Source organism: Scyliorhinus canicula, chromosome 22, assembly GCF_902713615.1.
Source record: "Scyliorhinus canicula chromosome 22, sScyCan1.1, whole genome shotgun sequence".
NCBI lineage: Eukaryota > Metazoa > Chordata > Chondrichthyes > Carcharhiniformes > Scyliorhinidae > Scyliorhinus > Scyliorhinus canicula.
In genome coordinates this window covers 19,225,404-19,248,605 of record NC_052167.1, presented here as the reverse complement: position 1 = coordinate 19,248,605, position 23,202 = coordinate 19,225,404, and the positions used below count along the sequence as shown (strand labels likewise).

The window sequence follows — 23,202 nt, the reverse complement described above, 5'->3', positions numbered from 1 at the left end:
CATTTTCAGCTGCTTCATCAATGGCGTTCACTCCATTATGAAGTCTACTTGCCTGGGTGAATGCAGCTCCACCAACATTCAGGAAGTTCGACACATTCCAGGACAAAGCAGCCCATCCACTATCTTCAATATTGACTCCCTTCGCACACAAAGCACAGTGGCAGCCGTGTGCGCCATCTACAATATGCACTGCAATAACTCAACAAGCCTCCTTCGACAGCATCTTCCAAATCTGCGACTCTGCCACCTCAAAGGACCAGGGCAGCAAGGGCACGGGAACATCATGACCTGAAAGAGGCCTTGCAGTGACATATAATCCTTCATTGTGGATGGGTCAAAATCTAAGAATGCCCACCCTAACAGCACTGTGGGTGTACCTACACCTCAGCGACTCCATGTCCGCAGTTCAAGATGGGGGCTAACCACCACCTTGTCAGGGGCAATTGGCGATGGGACAAAATTGTTGACACTCATTTGAAATTTTTTTTTTAAATAGTTGAACATCTGAAACATGCTATTGAACAAGGATGTAAGCGCTGAGAAATATCCCGTTATCTAACGCCCATCCAGTTAGATACGGGATCTCAGTGGGGAACGTGCGCCCAAGGCCGAACTCAGCCCCGCTTTCCACACTGAGGAGATCCGCTCCTGGAAATCCTCAGAGCAGCGAGAGATCGGGATGCCATTTTAAAATGGCGTCCCAGTCTCTCGCGCTCCCTTTGCGACCCCCAAATCGCTCTAAGGGGGTCATCGGGCCCCCTTCGCAGTGCACTCCTCTGGACCGATCACCACCAGACGAAAAATGCCAGCCTGACTCCCTGTCGGTGCCCCTGCCAGCTGGCAGTGCCACTTGTGCACCTTGGCAGTGCCAGAGTACCACACTGCGCAGATGGCAAGCACTGTTTAGCACACTGGGCTAAAATTGCTGGCTTTGAAAGCAGACCAAGGCAGGCCAGCAGCACGGTTCGATTCCCGTAACAGCCTCCCCGAACAGGCGCCGGAATGTGGCGACTAGGGGCTTTTCACAGTAACTTCATTGCAGCCAACTCGTGACAATAAGCGATTTTCATTTCACCTGGGGGCCTCTGATCCCCTGGGAGACGCCCTCGAGTGCCGTTCTGTCTGCTCCCCGTTTATGGAGACCAGCACTGGACGGCGCTGCCCGGGGTCTCCGAGGCGAAGTAGATAGATCCCAACGCCTTGCTCACGTCATTAACTGCATATTGGGGTGAGTCTGGCTGTCTCAATCTAATATGTAGATTTTCCCAAAAGTGATCCCGCCCATGATGGGCGGGCTTCACATCGCGACATCTCGTGACGGGCAGCACGGTAGCATAGTGGTTAACACAATTACTTCGGAGCTCCAGGGTCCCAGGTTCGATTCCGAGCTTGGGTCACTGTCTGTGCGGAGTCTGCACATCCTCCCCGTGTGTGCCTGAGTTTCCTCCGGGCGCTCCGGTTTCCTCCCACAGTCCAAAGATGTGCAGGTTGGGTGGATTGGCCATGATAAATTGCATTTAGTGTCCAAAATTGCCCTTAGTGTTGGGTGGGGTTACTGGGTTATGGGGATAGGGTGGAGGTGTGGGCTTGGGTAGGGTGCTCTTTCCAAGAGCCGGTGCAGACTCGATGGGCCGAATGGCCTCCTTCTGCACTGTAAATTCTATGAAATAATTTCTATGAAATCTATGAGATCACGATAGATCTCATGAGGTGTAGTGAGCCGGGTAGATCATGGGAGTGGGGCCTCCTGTCATTTTGCCACTTTGCACCGCGACCTGCTTCTCAGGTGTAGCATAGCCAGTAGATTGTGCCCAGAGAGTTCTGTAGACTTTGTGGCATTCACACCCTATCTCCCTCTGGCACTATGCCTCTCAGGCAGCATCCACAATTGGTCTCTTTCCCCCTCTCCACACTGTGGTGATATGCATCACTGTAAATACACAAGGGGTTAATGTAAATAACCCCTTAACTAAGTAAACTAGAGGGAGCACCAGAGACGTCATGACATGCAGACATACAGCTAATGAACACATAGAATAAGACACGATGGGCAGTCAAGACACCCAGAGGTGACACTACCACAAGGGGGCATTACACAACCCATATATAAGGACAGGGCACACAAGCTCTTTCCATAGGCGTCACTTAGAGTGTAGGACAGGGGCAGATCAGAAGCATCACACCCACCACGTGGTTTAGACCAGACTGGTTAGTTAGACTGAGTTACTATAGCAAGATTAGCAGGAGAGCCGAACTCTTAAAGAACTGTGCTAATGGTTCAATAAATCACTTTGAACTTACTTGAAAGTCTGGAGTATCTTTTGGTCAAAGCTGTATCGAGTTGCAGCCCGTGTTATCCCAGAGTACATAACACATCACACACAACAACCACTCACACCTCCCTGCTTCTGCTCCTTGCGGGACAGGAGAGCGTACAATTAGGTAAGAGTCAGGGACCCAGGTGCAGGGAGTCGGTATGGTTGCATCTTCTCAAATCATTGGCAATGTATGCCCGCCTGGCCCACTGGGAAGAATGGCTTTTTCCAGGAGGCTGTGGCTGTGGTCAGCGACCTGCCATGAAAGACTGAGACTCCTGAAGCACTGGTGTTCAGACAGGTAGAGAGAGCTGGTCGTTCTGCCTCTTCGACCCTGTGTTGAGGGGTCTTGCCCCTTCTGGGTGCCGCCTACCCACTGTACCCTGTGGGTATGCAGTTCAGGAGGATCCAGCTGCTGCTGCTGTTGCTCCTGTTGGAACAATTGGTGATGATGTGGCTTCTGCGCTCGACCCTGGGCACTGGTGGGTGGGGCTGAATAAGCTGCTCCCAGACCATGGTGAAAGCTGGCAGGAGCGAAGCACAGCTGGAGGTTCGAGACAAGTGGGCCAATAATTTACTTTCCCACTCCAACGCGTCTTCCCACTGGCGGATGTGCCGGGCAATTTGAGTTGCCGATTAGTTCGGCAGGACTGTAACATCCGGCGGTTCCCCTAATGGACTCAGGAATCTACCCACCCGAATGTTGGAAGGGGAGACATTTCTGGGACATCAGCATACCCGCATGCACCACCTCCGCCTGCCTGGGAGAATTCCGCCCACAGCATTTGACAACATGGACTGAGAAGTTCCCTTGTTCAATTCCTGGTTCGTGGCTGCAGTCGCCCAAGGTAGAACGTAGAATAGAATAGGACATAGGGCAGCAGGGTAGCATGGTGGTTAGCATAAATGCTTCACAGCTCCAGGATCCCAGGTTCGATTCCCGGCTGGGTCGCTGTCTGTGCGGAGTCTGCACGTCCTCCCCGTGTGTGCGTGGGTTTTCTCCGGGTGCTCCGGTTTCCTCCCACAGTCCAAAGATGTGCGGGTTAGGTGGATTGGCCATGCTAAATTGCCCATAGTGTCCTAAAAAGTAAGGCTAAGGGGGTGGGGTTGTTGGGTTACGGGTATAGTGTGGATACATGGGTTTGAGTAGGGTGATCATTGCTCGGCACAACATCGAGGGCCGAAGGGCCTGTTCTGTGCTGTACTGTTCTATGTTCTATAGAATCCTTACAGTGCAGAAGAAGGCCATTTGGCCCATTTGGAATGAGTACCCCACCCCATAACCCAGTAACCCCACCTAAGCTTTTGGACACTAAAGGGCAATTTATCATGGCTAATCCACCTAACCTGCACAGCTTTGGACTGTGGGAGGAAACCGGAGCATCCGGAGGAAAGCCACACAGACACGGGGAGAAAGTGCAAACTCCACAGGACTGACACCCGAGGCCAGAATCGAACCGGAGTGGCTGGCGCTGTGAGGAAGCAGTGCTAGCCACTGTGCCGCCCGTATGGATAGGGATATCAGCCCAGGCCCCAGCTCCCAATGGGCTCGGCTAGTCGAACTGAGCACGTGCAAGGCCATCAAACCTGGAGACAGCCACGATATCTCGGGCTGGCCCGCGGGGAACAATGGGCGGGATGCTCCGCCCCGCCCGGCCACATTTGTGCCTCACCACGTCGGCGGGATGGTCTGTTACACCGGCCGGTCAATGAGGTTTCCTATTGTGGGGCACACCCATACCATTGGGAAACCCCGGGTGCCGGAAAAACGGAGCATCCCTCCGGCGGAGAATCCAGCCCAATGAGTAGCTTGTACCCATTGATGCGACCATCAATTCAACCAGAGACACGAGTTGGAGTAAACTGTGGCTTTAATCGGCTTACAACTGAGCCTGCCTGCGACCGTGCTGAACTGGAGGCAGACTCGCAGGACCGCAGCACTTATATTTCCTGTAGCGGGCGGAGCCAAAGGCGGAGCCCTGTACATGCTCCTCATCACCCCCTGTGGGCAGAGCCGCGCAACGGCTCACAGACGGAGCCCACAGGGACACAGTAATGTACAGTGTGAATTATAGTGGTTACACATTCACCACACCCATGAGATGGCGTCAGCAGCTTTAGGGGAAGAGGGAATGTGGTTGCATTGAGAGGGGAAGAATTCACATCCGTCATGAGATCTAAAAAGAAAAGATGATTTCATTGGCGCTCTCTCCCATGCTACATGAGGTAGAATATTTCGGGCATGTCAGCTAGTAAGGTGCTGTTGACTTCAAATAAAATGAACAGAGAGAGAATAGTACATAATAGTACAGTGGACTTGCAAGAATGGTAAAGATTAATTAAAATGGTGTTCAGCTTTTAATACTGTCTCCAGTACTGTTTATAAACCTTCCAGACTCCGAAGCCTCAGTGTGATGTACAGTCTGGTAACACATGCCCACCTGTGTTATTCTCAATGAATATTCAATGCTATTGAAGGTGTTTAGTGCCCCTCGTTTATTCTTTGTGTTGCAACAATGTCCGAGTGGCAAGCAGAGAATTGATCGCTTTAAGTCTTGCCTCCGATTTCTTCTTCAGAAAAGGGGAACTTACCAAAAATAATGCATCTGTCAGGAAGTGTGAGACAGAGATTGGGTTAAAAAGTATGACAAAGTTAAAACAAAAATAACTACTGGTAAAACCCTGAACGGACAATTTGGGAGTCAATCAGTCAAGGGAAGACACATTGGACGGCATTCTCCACCCGTTGCGATTCACATTTCCCGCCGGGAGTGCACCCCCACACGTGGGCTTCCCAACGCTGTGGAGTGGTTTCAATGGGAAATCCCATCGACAGGCGGTGGGAGTAGGGATAGGCAGTGGCGGACTGGCCAGGGTGTCAGCTTGCCCGATGGCAAGTGGGCCCCTGATGAAGTGGGCCCCCTATATCAAATAAAAATGCAATAAAGAAACAAACACAGACAACTGTTTTAGTAATAAAAAGGAATAAGAAAAAAAAAGAGAACAGGACACAAATAAGCAGTGCATGAAAAGGAACGAAGCAGGGGAGGCAGTGGAAGGATGTGGAATACGGGGGTCCGGGTCGGGCATAATTAAGGATATTCCATGTTTTCAGCAAGAGTGTGTGAATTTAAAGATAAAGTTACAATTTGTGATTTGAGATGGTCGGCACCTTCAAAGGATATCAAGCAGTAGTCTTGGTTCAGCCGGTACATTGGTCTGGGGCCCGGAGAGCCAAGAAGGGGCCCGTGAATCTCTGAAGGGCCCTTAAAAATTATAATTAATTAGATAAATAAGTCTCCAACTTCTTTCCTGAGATTTGTATTCTAACTTAATAAAATATAATTGTTTTTAAAAAGAGCAATACTAAATAAAAATGCAATAAAGAAACAAACAAATAATCACTCAGTGCATGAAGGAACGAAGGAGTGTTAAACGGATGTGAAAAGGAGTGGAGGGGGGGGGGGGTCTGGTTCACCCGGGTCGGACATAGTTGGAAATCCACGTTTTCAGCAGGAGTGTGTGAATTTAAAGATAAAGTTACATTTCGTGATTTGAGATGGTCGGCAACTTGAAAGGATATCAAGCAGTACATAAGGTCGTGAGGTCACCGAAAAGGAGAAGCGGTACCTTTGACCGTGAATCATGAGGCCAAAGATATTGAAGTGATAAGCCATGATCGGTAAACTCAAAGGGTTGCGACTTGTAACACTACACTGGTATCAAACTGGACATGTTAACTTTGGTCGTGGGACCATTCTTAATGTCTTACTATAGTCGGACCAAACTTCTAAGTTTCAACAGTTGTCTCAGTTGCTTGCTGGTGTGAACACTGGACAGTGGATTGTCTCCTCTTCTGAAGCTGCATAGTCCACAGTAGTATTGACTAATGAACATAGCCTATTGAAGTGTAAGTAAGTTATTTTATATTTTTTATCAAGTAGGGGTTTATCTGGCGTTCCTTCAAGTTATTCTTGCAATCATCAACATTCATTTTTCCCAATGTGGGCTATTTTTAATTAAGTTTTTATTTCAGGAATATTACCCCTACCAGCATGGAAAAGAAAAAGCATAAATCTGGGTCACTAAAACGCAAAGAACAAAAAGAAGCAGAAAGGAAGGAATCAGCCAAGCGATGAAGGCCTATTACAGAGTTTATAATACCACAAGCACAATACACATCAATATCCCGTTCTGCAAAAAATAATCAAGAGCAAGAAACAATGCTCATGGTGATGATGCAATTACATGCGAGTTACAAGAACAGAGAAGAGCTACTTTGAATGTAGAGACAAATACAAGTGCATCCATTACTAATCAACCCAGGCCCAATATTTCTTCTGGCTTCCTTGTTCCGGTATCTGTACTGCCTGTAGTTGCAACATCTGAACACATAGCTTCAACTAGTGACAGAGAATCAGATATTCCTTCAAGCATAAATGACTTGGTTTCTGAAGCACATTCTGTAAATGAACCTACGCAAGAAAATGAAAGATCAATTACTGGAATCTTCCAATATCCATCACGAGCAAAGCTAAAACTGTTTTTTGCTGAACATCCACTTCAGCCACTTGATGATCTGCCATTTGATGCTCGTTTGTATGAGAGGAAAATTATGAATGACTCAGTCCCAAGAAAATGGCTAACATATAACAAAGAAAATAGATGCTTATATTGTTCATACTGCTTAGCCTTTGAGTTTCCCAACACTTGTAATCCATCACCCTTTGTACGTGGCTTTAGTGACTACAGGTGTATTAGCCAGAGCTTGACTTTACATGAATCGACAACAACACATGTCAGAAATGCTCAGCAATATATCAGTGTGGTTAATGATGGCACCTTAGATACATTTTTTGCAGCATCACTAATTAAAAGGAAAGAAGAAGTATTGAAGCAGAGAAGTATTGTCATGAGGATTATAGACATCATAAAGATGTTAGGCAAGCAAGCACTTCCTTTTTGAGGTCACAGAAATGAATCGGCCTACACTCTAGATAATGAGGTTCTGAATCATGCCAATTTTTTAGCTACAGTGCAGTTGATGGCAAAATATGACCCCATTATGGCAGCTCACGTTTCTGCAGTGCAAAACAAGTCTAAACAAAGAAACGATTAGAGCAACAAGGAAAGGCTCAAAGTAAAGGCTGTAGTGGACTTGTTACATACCTGAGTAAAACAACTATAAACATGTTAATCAAAATTATGAAGAATATGATACAAGAAGTCATGAAGTTTCTCAGGCAAAATATTATTCTATTCAGGTTGATTCAACACAGGATAATTCATCCATCGATCAGTTTAGCATTATTATTGTGCTTATCGGTATGTGCCTAAAGGTATTATCTGTGAGCGACTACTTTCAGTTGTGCCAAGTAATGATGGTACAGGACAGGGACGTTTTGATCTATTGATTGAAACATTACAGCATCTTAAAATTGACCCCCAAAAATGTTTATCTGATAGCACAGATGATGCTGCAAGCTACCATGGCCAGTATAATGGTTTACAAAGTAAAATTGCTGATGTGGCTGATCAACATGTTCATATATGGTGCTATGCCCATGTCTTGAATTTGGTGATAACTGAAACAACAAAATGTTGTGTGCCTGCAGTTTCTTTTTTCAATTTGCTCCAGAATATAGCAACTTTTGTGAAAGCATCATACACGAGAATGGCTGTATGGATAGAAGTTGTTGGAAAACATCTAGGACAAGAAAAAATGAAACGATTAAAGCTAATTGGCGAGACCAGATGGTCAGGAAAATCCAATGCAGCAACAACTATATTTGGACGTTTTGATGATGCCGCTGCCAGTACTTTCGTAAATCTATTGACATGCTTATCAATGATACAAGATTCAAAAAGTTTGATGCAAAAACAAAACATGAAGCAAATGTTTTACTTGAAAGTCTTCTAAAGTTTGAAACCATATTGACAGCATTTACTTACTTGTATATATTTGAAACTACAACCCCGTTATCAAGTTATCTACAGACAAGTGGCTTAGATATGTTTTTTTTTTTAAATTTAGATTAGCCAATTATTTTTTTCCAATTAAGGGGCAATTTAGCGTAGCCAATCCACCTACTTTGCACATTTTTGGGTTGTGGGGGCGAAACCCACGCAGACACGGGGAGAACGTGCAAACTCCACACGGACAGTGACCCAGAGCCGGGATCGAACCTGGGACCTCGGCGCCGTGAGGTGGTTGTGCTAACCACTAGGCCACCGTGCTGCCCAGGCTTAGATATGTTTACTGCATGGAGTTTGGTAGATTCAGCTACAACAAAGTTGAAGGAACAGACAAGAACATTTGATAATGTTCACAGCAAGGCTTTGGAATTTGTAAATAAATGTAATGACAGGATTTCACAGATGAATATGGATAAAAATCAAACATTGGAAATTGATGCATTGGAAACAGCATTGCCAGTTAAGAGGCAGAGGAAGAAGAAAAGAATGGCAGATGAGCTTATTGATGATGAAAGAAATTCCTCAGATTCTCTAGCTGATTTTCGAGTAAATGTGTTTAACCTAATAATGGATCGCATTGTCCAGTCACTAGAATCACGCTTTGTACAACACAAACAGTTGTATAAAGATTTGTCCTGCTTGGACCCAGCAAAGTTTAAAACTATTGCAGAGAAGGGCCTTGAAGATGAAGCATTGGAAGGTATTATTAAGCTGTTTCCACAAATCAGCAAAGATCAAGTAATATTGGAATTGTTTTCTTTTGCTTCAAACTTTGATGTATTAAAGCTATTGCTTAATGATGGTGAGAATATGGATTCCAGTTGCAACAATTGTAAAATTTGCAGCACTTGCCCATCGTGTGTACTAAAAATTCTGGCATCCAACAGACTTCATGACAAGGCATATGATAACCGTTATGAACTTTATAAAGTCATCTGCACACTACCAATTACTCAAGTCCAATGTGAGAGGACATTTTCAAAGCTAAAGATCATAAAGACAAGGTCAAGAAATTTGCTCTGAGGAGAATTTGGAATCATACATGTTGCTATCCATTGAAAAGGAATTGTTAGATGAATTGGATGCAGAAGCAATTATTGGCAGATTCGCACAATCATCTAGCGAACACAAACGATTGCTCTTAATATAGTGGACTGCATGCAATGCTCTATTGTGCTTTTGAACTATCTGTTAATGTGTAAATTGTGCCGTAAACTATTTAAAAATATCAACCAATTACTTAAAATTTAAAAAAATAAATAAAAAATTCAATTATAACATTCTGTATTTACATTTGGTATCTACTGCCAGTAATATGTACAGTACATGTACACTGTAATTACTAAGAAATACAGATTTTTTTCCACAAATATTTTAATTGTACCCTTTTTTCCATATGTATTTTTTGAAAATTTTATTTATTCGTTATGAAAATTAAATGATAGCATTGTAGTTGTGGGTGGGCCCCCTTTGTCTCCTGGCAACCAATATTTTTAGACCCAGTCCGCCACTGGGGATAGGTTTTAATATCTTAAAGGAAGAGAGAGAGGTGAAGAGGCTTATGGAGCGAAATCGCCAGGGGACCGCTGTCAACGGCTCCCGACTGGCTTGGTGGGAATCCTGCGGGCGCCCGGGAATTGCTGCTGGAGAATGGGGAAGCCGGAGTCGGAGCGGCGGTGCACAATTTTCCTGTTTCCCCCCCCCCCCCGGGGATTCTCTGACCCGGCGCCGGATCGGATTATCCCAGCCGTGGGGCGCGATTCTCCGCTGCCCACGACGGGTCGGAAAATAGCGGGAGGGCCTTCCCGACATTTTTCCCAACCTCCCGCTATTCTCCTTACCACGGCCACCCCCCTAGCCGATGGGCCGATTTCCCAGGCCTTTACGGCCGTTTTCACGAACACCAACACACCTGCTCTCACCGTTCGTGAAAACGGCCGCAAAGTGCCGTTCTGGGGAACCATGGCACCGATTGGCACGGCCGCACCACGGCCGTGCCAAGGCTGCCATGGGCCCGTGATCGGTGGGCACCGATCGCGGGCAGCGGGTCCGAACCCCGTGCACTCTTTATTCCTCCGCTGCCCCGCTGGATCAGTCCGCAGGGTGGCTGAGGGGCATAACGACCCGCGTTATGCGTGATGACGTCATCCGCACATGCGCGGGTTGGAGCCGCCCAATCCGCGCATGCGCGGCTGACGTCATCGTGCGCGTCAGCCGCCGTTAACTTTGGCGCGCGGGCTTAGCGAAGTTCGCTAAACCTGCGATGCCGTGGTTCACGGGGCCCCGCTGCTAGCCCCGACCGGGGGGGAGAATCGGGTCCCGGGAGGGGGCGCGGAGGCTGCCATGAAACACGGCCGGTTTCACGGCAGCCTTCACGACTCTCCGCATTTGCGGAGAATCGCGCCCGTGATCTCTGCCACCTCGAAGGACAAGGGCAGCAGACACATGGGAACACTACCACCTGCAAATTCCCCTCCGAACCACACACCACCCTAACTTGGAAATATATCGGCCGTTCCTTCACTGTCGCTGGGTCAAAATGCTGGAACTCCCTCCCTAACAGCACTTTGGGTGCACTTACACCCCATGGACTGCAGCAGCTCAAGAGGCAGCTCAGCACCACCTTCTCAAAAGGCAATTAGGAACGGGCAACAAATGTTAGCCGAGCCAGCTCATATCCCATGAAAGATTAAACGTAGAAATTGACAGGAATATCATATAAGTAGATTGAGTGTTCATCCACTACCATAGAATTACTACAGTGCGGGAGGCCAATCAGCCCATCGAGTCTGCACTGACCCTCTGAAAGTGCACCCCATCTAGGCCCAATCCCTCACCCTCTCCCCGCAACCCCACATTTTTTGGACATTTCAGGGGCAACCTATGGCGGCCAATCCATCTGATCTGCACATCTTTGGACTGTGGGAGGAAACCGGAGCATACGGAGGAACCTACGCTGATACAGGGGGAACGTGCAGACTCCACACTGACAGTCACACGAGGCCGGAATTGAACCCGGGGACCCTGGCACTGTGAGGCAGCAGTGCTAACCACTGTGCCACCGGGCCGCCCCTCTGTTTGCTAACTTAGAGACCCAATGTTAGTTCAGTACAAAACTTCCAATAAAGCACTTTGCCACTGAAGTAAATGCCTCTGCAGTCAGCGACCCTGTCTGTCTATTCCGCATACCTCAAAGATCTGTTTAAATGAAAATGAAAATCACTCATTGTCACGAGGAGGCTTCAATGAAGTTACTGTGAAAAGCCCCTAGTCGTCACAATCCGGCGCCTGTTCGGGGAGGCTGGCACGGGAATTGAACCGTGCTGTTGGCCTGCCTTGGTCTGCTTTAAAAGCCAGCGATTTAGCCCAGTGTGCTAAACCAGCCTGTCACCTAAACAAATATTTTACACCCTCGATGTCACCCTTGCGACCCTTTTATAAATCTGATCACATTCACAAATCTAATGGTTTCCATGACGACCAATTTAGGGTGTCCCCCCACCCCGCAAAGTGGGGAATAAATAATTTAACTCTGCTTCAGTTGCCACTTTATATCATTAAAAAAAAAAATTTTGCGATTAAAATATATCCATGTCAGGCCAGCCGTGATCCTCCTGGGTGGTGGAGCAGGCTCAAAGGGGCTGAATGGCCTCCTCCTGCTCCTCACGGCAGGAGCGTTATGTTGCTCAAACTGTGAAAATAAGGAGTGTTTCATTCTAAACACAATGCGCCATTTCTCCCATGATGCACTGCCCTCCTGACAATGTCACCACCTCCTCTGCCGTCGAAAGTGAGAGGGACGTCCATTTATATAGCGCCGCTCACTTCCTCAGATTGTCACCAAGCCCTTGACTGCGGGGGAATTATTTTTGAAGTGCAGCCACTCTTGCGATGTGGGTGAACTAATTTGCGCGCAGCGAGCTCCCAACAAAACAGCAATGCGATAACGACCACTCAAAGCATTGACGTTAGTTAGGGGTAAATTTTGGCAGGGCCCACCACCCCAGCTGTGCTGTGAAATGGCACAGGGTCCTGGTTTACGAAAGAAGCTTCCCTGACAGAGAAAGATTTCATTTTTCGCTTTGGAATATCAGTATCGCAGAATAATACAGCACATGGAAATCACCTGACCTGCCTACCTAATCCCATTTGCCAGCACTCGGCCTATAGCCTTGAATGTTATGATGTGCCAAGTGCTCAACCAGGGACTTTTTAAAGGATGTGAGGCAACCCGCCTCTACCACCCTCCCAGGCAGCGCATTCCAGACCGTCACCACCCTCTGGGTAAATAAGCTTTTCCTCAAATCCCCCTTAAACCTCCTGCCCCTCACCTTGAACTTGTGCCCCCTCGTAACTGCCGTTCAACTCAGGGGGGAAAAACGCTCCCTCTCCAGCCTAGAGATGTCCACGTCTCCGGAGTGAGTACTAAGCTGACAATCTACGGACTTAGAGGGGAAAATGCTACCACGGGAACCACAATCTCAACCCCTGGTTTGCCGCGGGGCAGGAAGATCGTTGTCAAATGGCGCAGCGAGTGTTGGAACTTGAGATCCATCCGCAAAACAAGTTCCTCCTTTCACTTTGTTCACTCGCTGATTACAGGCCAGCCACTTCCTCACAGAAAATGAGGGAGAAACCCTCCAAGAATTGGTCACTTTGTTAGCACACTGGGCTAAATCGCTGGCTTTGAAAGCAGACCAAGGCAGGCCAGCAGCACGGTTCAATACCCATACCAGCCTCCCCGGACAGGCGCCAGAATGTGGCGACTAGGGGCTTTTCACAGTGACTTCATTGACGCCTACTTGTGACAATAAGCGATTTACATTTCTCACTTTATAAAGTAACATTCACATCACAAAAAGAAACAAGCACTGAGCATCCCCAACAAGAGAGAATCTAATCATCTCCCCTTGACATTCAATGGTTTTGCCACCCTGAAACCCCCACCATCAATGGGGTTGCCGTTCACTACACACTGAACTGAATCGGCCATTTATACTATGGCTACAAGAGCATCACAAGAGCCAGAGGGTGAGAATTCTATGGGGATTGTCATGATATGCAAACATGCACATAATGACAGGTAGCTAATGAACACAGAGAACAGGACATGACCAATGAGCAGACAGGACACTCAGGGGTGGTATCTCACTATAATAGGCACGAGGCACTCACACACCGCCTCTTTCCATTGACGAACATCTACAGAGTGAGTCAGGGTGTATGTACAGTATCACTCCTCACGCACGTGGCTAAGAGCTAGTCTGGTTCAGCCAGACAGAGTAACCACACTTAGGTGAGCAGAGAGTCAAACTCATAGAGAACTGTGCTACTGGTTCAATAAATCAGATTGAACTAACTTAAAGGCCTGGAGTATCTTTTGGTCAAAGCTGCATCCAGTTGCAGCCGGTGTTATCCCAGAGTACATAACACATCAGTGATTTACTCACCTCTTGCCTCCCAAAAACCTGCCATCAACAAGGCACAAGTCAGGAGTGTGATGGAATACTCACCACTTGCCTGGATGAGGGCAGCTCCAACAACACTCAATAAATTTGATACCATTCAAGACAAAACAGCCCGCTTGATTGGCATCCAATCCACTGTTAGGAAAACGCTAATTCACTCATTCACTCATTCACTCCCTCCACCGCTGACATACCGAGGTGTCAGTGTGTACCAACCCTGCAGCAACTCTCCAAGGCTCCCTTGACAGCACCTTCCAAACCCGCATCCACTCCCACCTAAAAGGACAAGACAACAGATACAGGGGAACACCGCCACCAGCAAGTTCCCCTCCAGGCCACACACCGTCCTGACTTGGAAATATATCACCATTCATTTACTGTCACTGTGTTAAAATCCTGGAACACCCTCCCTAACAGCACTGTGGGTGTACCTACACCACATGGACAGCCACAGTTCATGAAGGTAGCTCACCACCGCCTTCTCAAGGGCAATTAGAGGGGCAATAAATGCTGGGCCCAGCCAGCAACACGCACATCCTGTATATGAATCGCTGGCATGCATTCCAGACCGTTACCACCCTCTGGGTAAAATGGTTTTTCCTCACATGCCCCCTAAAGGGGCGGCATGGTGGCACAGTGGTTAGCACTGCTGCCTCACAGCGCCAGGGACCCGGGTTCGATTCCGACCTTGGGTGACTGTGGAGTTTGCACGTTCTCCCCATGTCTACGTGGGTCTCCTCCGGGTGCTCCGGTTTCCTCCCACAGTCCAAAGATGTGCAGGTTAGGTAAGGCTACAGGGATGGGGCGGGTGAGTGGGCCTGAGTGACAATGTAGACTCGATGGGCTGAATGGCCTCCTCCTGCACTGTAGGAGTTCCATGATTCTAATCCTCCTGCCTCTCTCCTTGAACTGGTGTCCCCTCGTGTCTGATCCATCAACTGAACAGCACTCCCTATCCACCCTGTCCATAATCCTGTACACCTTGATCAGGTCACCCCTGAGTCTCTGCTCCAACGAAAACAATCCAAAACTCAACGTGCCAGGCCAAGGATTGAGGAGGGAACATGCCCAGGGTTAAGGATCAAGGAAAAATTTGAATCTCTCGATTGTACGATTAACGGCAATGCTATCGCTGGGCGATCGTGTTGCAAAAATCTCTGACATGATCTCAACAAACCGTAGAGTCCTTAGAACATAGAATCCCTACAGTGTAGAAGGAGGCCATTCAGCCCATCGAGTTTCCACGATCCTCTGAAAGAGTGCCCTCCCTAGCCCCCTTCCCCCACTCCATCCCCATAATCCCACCTAACCTTCACATGTTTGCATCCTAAAGCGCCAATCCACCTAACCCGTAACCTCTTTGTGGTGAATATAACATGGTAAATTCACACTGTATATTTTAAGCGCAGTAGCATTACCCGACCACTAGGGGGAGTAGCTCTGGGAATGCTCAGGAGCTTGTACAGGGCTCCACCCTTGGCTCCGCCCATGACTCCTCCCCCTAGTGCTGCGGTATAAATACCCTTGTCCAGAGTCAGCCTGCAGTTCACAGAAAGTTCATCAACAGGTAACAGGCTGGTTCTGAAGTAAGTTGATTAAAGCCTAGATTCATATCGGAAACGCGTGTCTGGTGAATTGATGGTTCCATCAATTTAATCAACTTAAGAACAGTAAAGATCGGTCATGGAATCGGCCCTCAAGCCTGGACGCCTGGAACTCGACCCGCAGGATGCAGAGGCTAAAGAAATCTTCTCCCACTGGCTGCGGTGCTTTAAGGCCTACCTGACAGAAGCGAGCACAGCCGAAACGACAGAGGAACAGAAGCTAAGTCTACTGCACGCGAGGGTGAGCCACAGAATCTCTATGTAACTAAACTCGGCCGTTCATATACTGCAGCGCTAGCAGTTCTCGATAAAATTTATGTAAGGCCTATTAACGAAGTTTACACACGCCATGTGTTCACGACTCGCTGCCAGCGGCCTACAGAATCACTCGCCGAATTTTTAAGGGGACTCAATAATTTGTCAAATGACTGTAATTGTCAAGCGGTTACCGCGGCTGAACACAGAGAACTTGCTGTACGCGATGGTTTTGTAGCGGGCCTCAGGTCTAATTATGTGTGCCAACGGCTGCTGGAAAAGGGGGCACAGGACTTAGAAATAACTGTGGAAGCTGCAACCACAATGGAGGTCTCCTTCCACAGCCTTAACTCGTTCCCCGCGGACCCCGCGACCCAATCATGGGCCCCCGACCAGCGACTCCCCCAGGCCTGTGCTACGCAGCCACCCATCCACTATGCTGCTCCAGCCAGCCACTATGCTGCTCCAGCCAGCCACTATACTGCTCCAGCCTGCCATTTCTGCGGCCAGAACCAGCACCCGCGGCAGCACTGCCCGGCCCGCGACGCGACCTGCAGCAGCTGCGGGCGGAAAGGCCACTACGCAAGAGTGTGCCTCGCTAAAAGGGCCCCAGTTCCCAACTCCCCAGCGGCACAAAGTAATCGCTCCCCACACCCGCAGGCCCGCGGAGCCCGAAACGCTGCAGCCTATGCCCCGTTTCCGCCCCCTCCCGCCACGTGCGATCCATGGGGGCCGCCATCTTGGAAAACCTCCACCACGCGGCCGGCCACGTGCGACTCATGGGGGCCGCCATCTTGGACGCCATCTTCCTCGCCACCCGCCATGTGCGATCCACGGGCCAGACCGGCATCTCCACGCTCGGACAACTCATCGGAAGAGTACGACTACGAATTCAGAGGGCAGTCATCACTGGGCCACTCCAGCACAGCTGAACGAGCCGCCGACTACCCGCAACTTAGCGCAGTCACTCTGGACCAATCACGCCCGAAGCATCTGCGAAATTCGATGGCAGAGGTCCAAATCAACGGGTACAAAACGCCATGCCTCTTCGACTCCGGGAGCACTGAGAGCTTCATACATCCAGATCTGGTAAGACGCTGTTCGCTCCCCGTTTTCCCCGTGCGGCAAACTATCTCGCTCGCTTCAGGCTCCCATTCGGTCCAGATCCAGGGACACACCGCCGCGACACTCACAATCCGAGGCGCTAGCTACTCAATATTCAAACTCTACGTTTTGCCCGAACTCTGCGCGCCACTATTATTAGAACTAGACTTCCAATGTAACCTTAAGACCCTCACCCTCAGCTTCGGCGGGCCCCTGCCCCCACTCACTATCTGCAGCCTCGCTACGCTGCAAATCTCCCCCCCCCCCTCCTCTCTTCGCCAATCTCACAAAGGACTGTAAACCCGTAGCCACTCGTAGCAGGCGGTATAGCCTGCAGGATAGGGTATTTGTCAGGACAGAGGTCCGAAGGCTTCTCAGTGAGGGGATTATAGAGGCCAGCAATAGTCCCTGGAGAGCTCAGTTGGTGGTCGTTAAGACCGGGGAAAAAGTCCGCATGGTTGTCGACTATAGTCAGACCATAAATAGATTTACGCTCCTCGACGCGTATCCCCTCCCCAGGATTGCAGACATGGTAAACCAAATCCCAGTACCGGCTCTTTTCCACGGTGGATCTGAAGTCTGCATACCACCAGCTTCCAATCCGCAGAGGACCGCCACTACACGGCATTCGAGGCCGATGGCTGCCTCTTCCATTTCCTCCGGGTCCCTTTCGGCGTCACTAATGGGGTCTCGGTGTTCCAACGAGCAATGGACCGAATGGTGGACCAGTACGGGCTGCGGGCCACGGTTCCGTACTTGGACAATGTCACCAACTGCGGCTATGACCAGCAGGACCACGACACCAACCTCCACCGTTTTCTCCAGACGGCACAGAAACTGAATCTCACTTATAACAAGGAGAAATGCGTTTTCCGCACAAACAGACTAGCCATCCTCGGCTATGTCGTGGAAAACGGAGACCTGGGCCCAGACCCCTCCCCCATTGCCCCAAGGCCCTCAAACAGTGCTTGGGCTTCTTCTCCTACTACGCCCAGTGGGTCCCTCAATATGCGGACAAAGCCCGCCCACTCTTTAGGGCCACGCGATTTCCCCTGTCAGCCGAGGCATGCCAGGCCTTCGACGGCATCAAGGAGGACATTGCCAAAGCGGCCATGCGGGCGGTGGATGAATCCACTCCATTCCAGGTTGAGAGCGACGCCTCAGAGGTAGCTCTAGCAGCCACACTAAATCAGGCAGGGAGACCAGTCGCATTTTTCTCCCGTACCCTCTCCGCTTCAGAACTCTGACACTCTTCAGTCGAGAAAGAAACACAAGTCATTGTGGAGGCTATTTGTCACTGGAGGCACTACCTCGCAGGTAGGAGGTTCACCCTCATCACTGACCAAAGATCGGTTGCCATCATGTTTGACAACTCGCAAAGAGGCAAAATTAAAAATGACAAAATTCTGAGGTGGAGGATTGGACTCTCCACCTACAATTACAATATTAAGTATTGACCCGGGAAGCTCAACGTGCCTCTGGATGCCCTATCCCGCGGGACATGCGCCAGCGCGCAGATTGACCGATTGAAAGTCATCCACAATGACCTCTGCCACCCGGGGGTCACCCGGCTCGCCCACTACATCAGAGCCCGAAACCTGCCTTTCTCCAACGAGGAGGTAAAAGCAGTCACCAGGGACTGCCCGATCTGTGCGGAGTGCAAACCGCACTTCTATAGACCAGGCAGGGCCCACCTGGTCAAGGCTTCTAGGCCCTTTGAACGCCTCGCAATTGATTTCAAAGGGCCACTCCCCTCAACTAACAAGAACGCTTATTTTCTAAACGTCGTAGACGAGTTCTCCCGTTTCCCATTCGCTATCCCGTGCCCCGATATGATCTCCCACACAGTCATTAGGGCCCTGCATAGCATCTTCACCCTGTTTGGTTTACCCAGCTACATACACAGAGACCGGGGTTCATCCTTCATGAGCGACGAGCTGCGTCAGTACCTGCTCGACAAGGGCATCGCCTCGAGCAGGACTACCAGCTACAACCCCAGGGGGAACGGGCAGGTGGAGAGGGAGAACGCAGCGGTCTGGAAGACCGTCCTACTGACCCTCCGGTCTAGAAAGCTCAAGTCTCCCAGTGGCAGGAAGTCCTCCCAGACGCGCTCCACGCTATTAGGTCCCTTTTGTGCACAGCGACCAATCAGACTCCTCACGAGAGGCTCTTCATTTTTTCCAGGGGCACTACCGCGGGGGTCTCACTTCCGGCATGGCTGAGGACACCGGGCCCCGTACTTCTTAGGAAACACGTCAGGGCACACAAAACCGACCCTCTTGTTGAAAAGGTGCGCCTGCTCCACTCCAACCCCCAGTACGCATTCGTCGAGTTCCCTGACGGCCGTCAGGACACAGTATCCCTCCGGGATCTGGCACCCGCCGGATCCAGCACCCCCTCGATCCCCACAGAAGGACCTCTCACCCTACACCCCATGCTGCTGCCCCCTCACGCTCCCGAGCCCGCGAGCTCGCTCCACCAGTTCCGCGCACCTACGCCGGCCAGCCCCCAGCGCCCCCAGTCCCCGGTCGAACCAGGAGAGTGTGAAGCTCGGATACAACCCTCCCTGGAGTCCGCCATCGTACCCCAGCACACAACACCCATCCAGCCACCGCAAGAGGCTGCAACCCCGGTGCTCCGCAGATCACAGCGGACGGTTCGACCACCGGACAGACTGACTTTGTAAACCACCACCCCCGCCGGACTTGATTTTTTGCAGGGGGTGAATGTGGTGAATATAACATGGTAAATTCACACTGCATATTGTAAGCGCAGTAGTGTTACCTGACCACTAGGGGGAGTAGCTCTGAGAATGCTCAGGAGCTTGTATAGGGCTCCACCCTTGGCTCCGCCCACGACTCCTCCCCCTAGTGCTGCTGTATAAATACCCTTGTCCAGAGTCAGCCTGCAGTTCACAGAGAGTTCATCAACAGGTAACAGGCTGGCTCTGAAGTAAGTTGATTAAAGCCTAGATTCATATCGGAAACACGTGTCTGGTGAATTGATGGTCCCATCACTCTTTAGACATCACACCAACAGATTCAAAAACAGCTTCTTCCCCGCTGTTACCAGACTCCTGAATGGCCTTCTTCTGAACTAAACTGATCTTTCTATTCATCTTTCCAGCTGTAGCACGATATTCCGTATGCTTTACCCAATGTCGACGCATTTACATCATGTATTTATCGTCCGTCTTATGTTTATCATGCATGGAGCGATCTGCCTGGATGTACTTACAATACTTTTCACTGTACCTCTGTACACCTGACAATGAATCTAAATCTAATCTAGCTGCTTAACTTGACCGTCTGTGAGCAAAGTACTGTCACACAGGGCTGTTGAAAGTCATTCACAAACCACATTCCTCCAGGGGGGAGATGAACAGTAGTGTGCCCCATTTCACCATGGATTATTTATACCCTCCTTGCTGAGGACCCTAGAATAATGCTCCCCTCCGCGACGGACAGGCGATCGATACTTTATTGCCGAAGCGATCAATAAATGAAGGCTTTGACTTTGGGGCATCTCCTTCTGCAGACAGCAGGAACAGGGAGGCTGTAGGCTGTGCAGTATTCCTGTCTGATCATCGCTGCCCCCAAAGCCAATTGCACTAATGGAAGTGCCCATCAGGATGAGCGACTGCTCTATTATATTGTATGTCTCCTGTCCGGTGAGCCTTCAGCTTGATACAACAAGAGAGAGAGGAAAAAAATCTGCCTCTGCCCCTGGATGTTTCATTCACACTGTCTTGCAGTATAAGCACTTTCCTTCTCAAGTCGGAAGATGAGATTAATGCAGTCGTGAAACTTGTGCGGAAAATAAATAACAGCGAAGCTCGGTGATGCAGCAGGAGTTAATTATCAGTTTTGTTAGCCAGTTCTATCTAACAAGGAAACTAATACAAGCATCCCAGCTTACTGACACTCTGTAAATTCAGGGATGCTGGGGAATTTAATATTGCAGGAAGGGGAAAATTAGTCTCCTGTTTCATTTCTTTAAAGCTTTGAAATCTAATTTGACTGTCTGTCAGCCTTCTGCTCACCCTCCCTCTCTCTGCATCCAGATAACTCATTCCCCCCATGCCACTCCACCACATCTCCATTCCCCCCAGCTTTGCAAAGGTTTGCAAATGGTTAAAAAAGAATAAAGCGGAGGTGAAGCCAGTATCACTGAACTGTGCAAGGACCAGGGTAAGTGCTGCATCTCTGCTCTGTGCCCCAGGTAAATGAGAAAACAACCATCGTTTATATACCACTTACCTCGCCTGACCTGCCTTATCTTGGGACTCAGCATGTTCTCAGTCCTCTTGTCTTCTTGCTGGAGACACTCAGCATACCGTCACTCTCCCTCCTCGCATTCTCTCTCACCTCCTGATGCCATCACCCCCCCCTCCCCCCCCCCCCCCCCCCCTTCGCCAGCAACCTCCCCTCTGGTCAGCTGCATCAGAGAGAAGCAGTGCCATCCCCTCCGACTGACAGTCCCGGAATAATGCTTCTTCACATAGGGCTAAAATAAATCCTTATGCATTATTTATCTGGCCCTGAATTAATTCTGCTCCAAACTAACCATTAAGTACTTGAGACATTGCCACTGATAAATCATGGGAGCACACAGTGTGTGGGGGGGGGGGGGGGGGGGGTTTGCTGGTCGCTCTCTTTCCTAATTGGCCCGTGCCCAATGTTATTAATATGCCTTTAACATGGCAGGAGCAGCAGTCGCTCATTGTCCTGTTAATGCCTGCAGTGACTGCAACATGAATCGAATCACTAGGTTCAGCATACTGGAGAGGGGCAGACAGGGGCACGCAGGTCAAGATGGACACACAGTTAATAAGCCTGCACCGGGTGGGAAATAATAGGCAATTTGTCCTTGGGAGAGGAAGACGCGTGCTTTCCAATGCACCTTTGGGCCAGTGGGGTAAGCGGGGTTAATATCTGGGGGGGACACGATGGAAACACCTCTACTTCTTGGCCCAAAAAGGCAGGACCATTCCATTTTATTACTCTTCCGGCCCACACATTGCTGCAATTATCCCTCTGGAGTTGAGATGCCCAGAATATTACACAGAGTTTACAGCACAGTAAACAGGCCATTCAGCCCACCTAGTGTATGCAAGCGTTCATGCTTCACACGAGCGCCTCTCTTAATTTCATTCTACCTGCTAATCTTCCTATACCGCCTTCCCCCACGCCCTTATCTAGCTTCTTCTTAAATGCAGATGGACATAGCAAACATACGAATTAGGAGCAGGATTAGACCCCCTCGAGCCTGCTGCGCCATTCAGTAAATTCACAGCCGATCTAACTTGACCCTCAACCTGGCGTCCAGGTTGAGTTTCTCAGGTTTTAGAGCGCTGTCCATCTTGATGTGTCTGTAGATTAAATTGAGGCACCCTCAATTACGATGCGAGAGCGGTAATCAAAAGGCTTTAATCTACAGAGAACTGAACAGCATCCGAGAGAAGTGTGCTCACCACATGGAGCCTCATCCTATATACCGTTTCCTGGGGGCGGAGTCCCCCAGGGTTCCAAGCATCTTAAAGGGGCAGGGTATTAAAGGTCAGGTACCGTTTACAGCAGTTATTAATACCGTTCATCACAACCCTCAACTCCACATTCCTGACCACCCCCAGTAACCTTTCACCCCCGGTTGCATGTGTGGTATTTACCTACCCAGGCCTTCTAGATGTTCAACGACTCAGCCTCAACTAAAAAGCCTCTTGAGAAACATTTTCCTCACATCTGTCTTGGTGTATTGCTTCCCGCACTTAGTTAGTGCACTAGGCAGACTTCCGTCTGTTCCTGTAGCAGATTATATGGAACAGGTATCTGTCGCCAGAGTTTAAGTGGGGCCACTCCACATCACGCGTGGCTGATCAGGAGTCTCCTGCTGCTACGGCCAGCCACTGACTTGTTTGAAGGATTTTGCAGATTGACGCACACGACCTGTTTGCCCGCGTTAGAGACGCACCTTCCTCGGCCGTCAGGTCCTGGGGTGGGACTCGAACCCGGAGCTTGTGGCTCAGAGGCAGGGATACTAACCCACTGCGCCACAAGACACCCCCTGCCTTACATGGGCAACCCCCTTGGGCAGGATTCTCCATTTCTGAGACTGAGTGTTGATGACGACGCAGAATTCGTGAACTTTCAAGGCAGCAAAACGGGCGCTGAACCTGGACCGACTCAGCGACTGTGGAGGGGCTAGCACAATCGATTCCAATGAGAAACAGTGAGGGATTCGCCGGGTCCGTGATTGACACACTGGAGGCTGACAAGCTGCAGCCGCACATACACATTACACTCCCCACACGCACTCATCCCAGCCGCACATACACATTACACTCCCCACACGCACTCATCCCAGCCGCACATACACATTACACTCCCCACACGCACTCATCCCAGCCCCACATACACATTACACTCCCCACACACACTCATCCCAGCCGCACATACACATTACACTCCCCACACACACTCA

General features: G+C 49.5%; 1 protein-coding gene across 1 annotated transcript in view; it reads right to left on the bottom strand.

The window, feature by feature from the left end:
- Positions 1–21,107, bottom strand: part of LOC119956135 (rho GTPase-activating protein 22-like) — a 325,941-nt gene extending 304,834 nt beyond the window's left edge. The window contains exon 1 of the mRNA XM_038783034.1: positions 20,982–21,107. Within this exon, the coding sequence (XP_038638962.1) occupies positions 20,982–21,015 (34 nt within the window). The 5' untranslated portion in view covers positions 21,016–21,107. The remainder of the gene's footprint in view (positions 1–20,981) is intronic.
- Between the last annotated feature and the right edge of the window lie 2,095 nt (positions 21,108–23,202).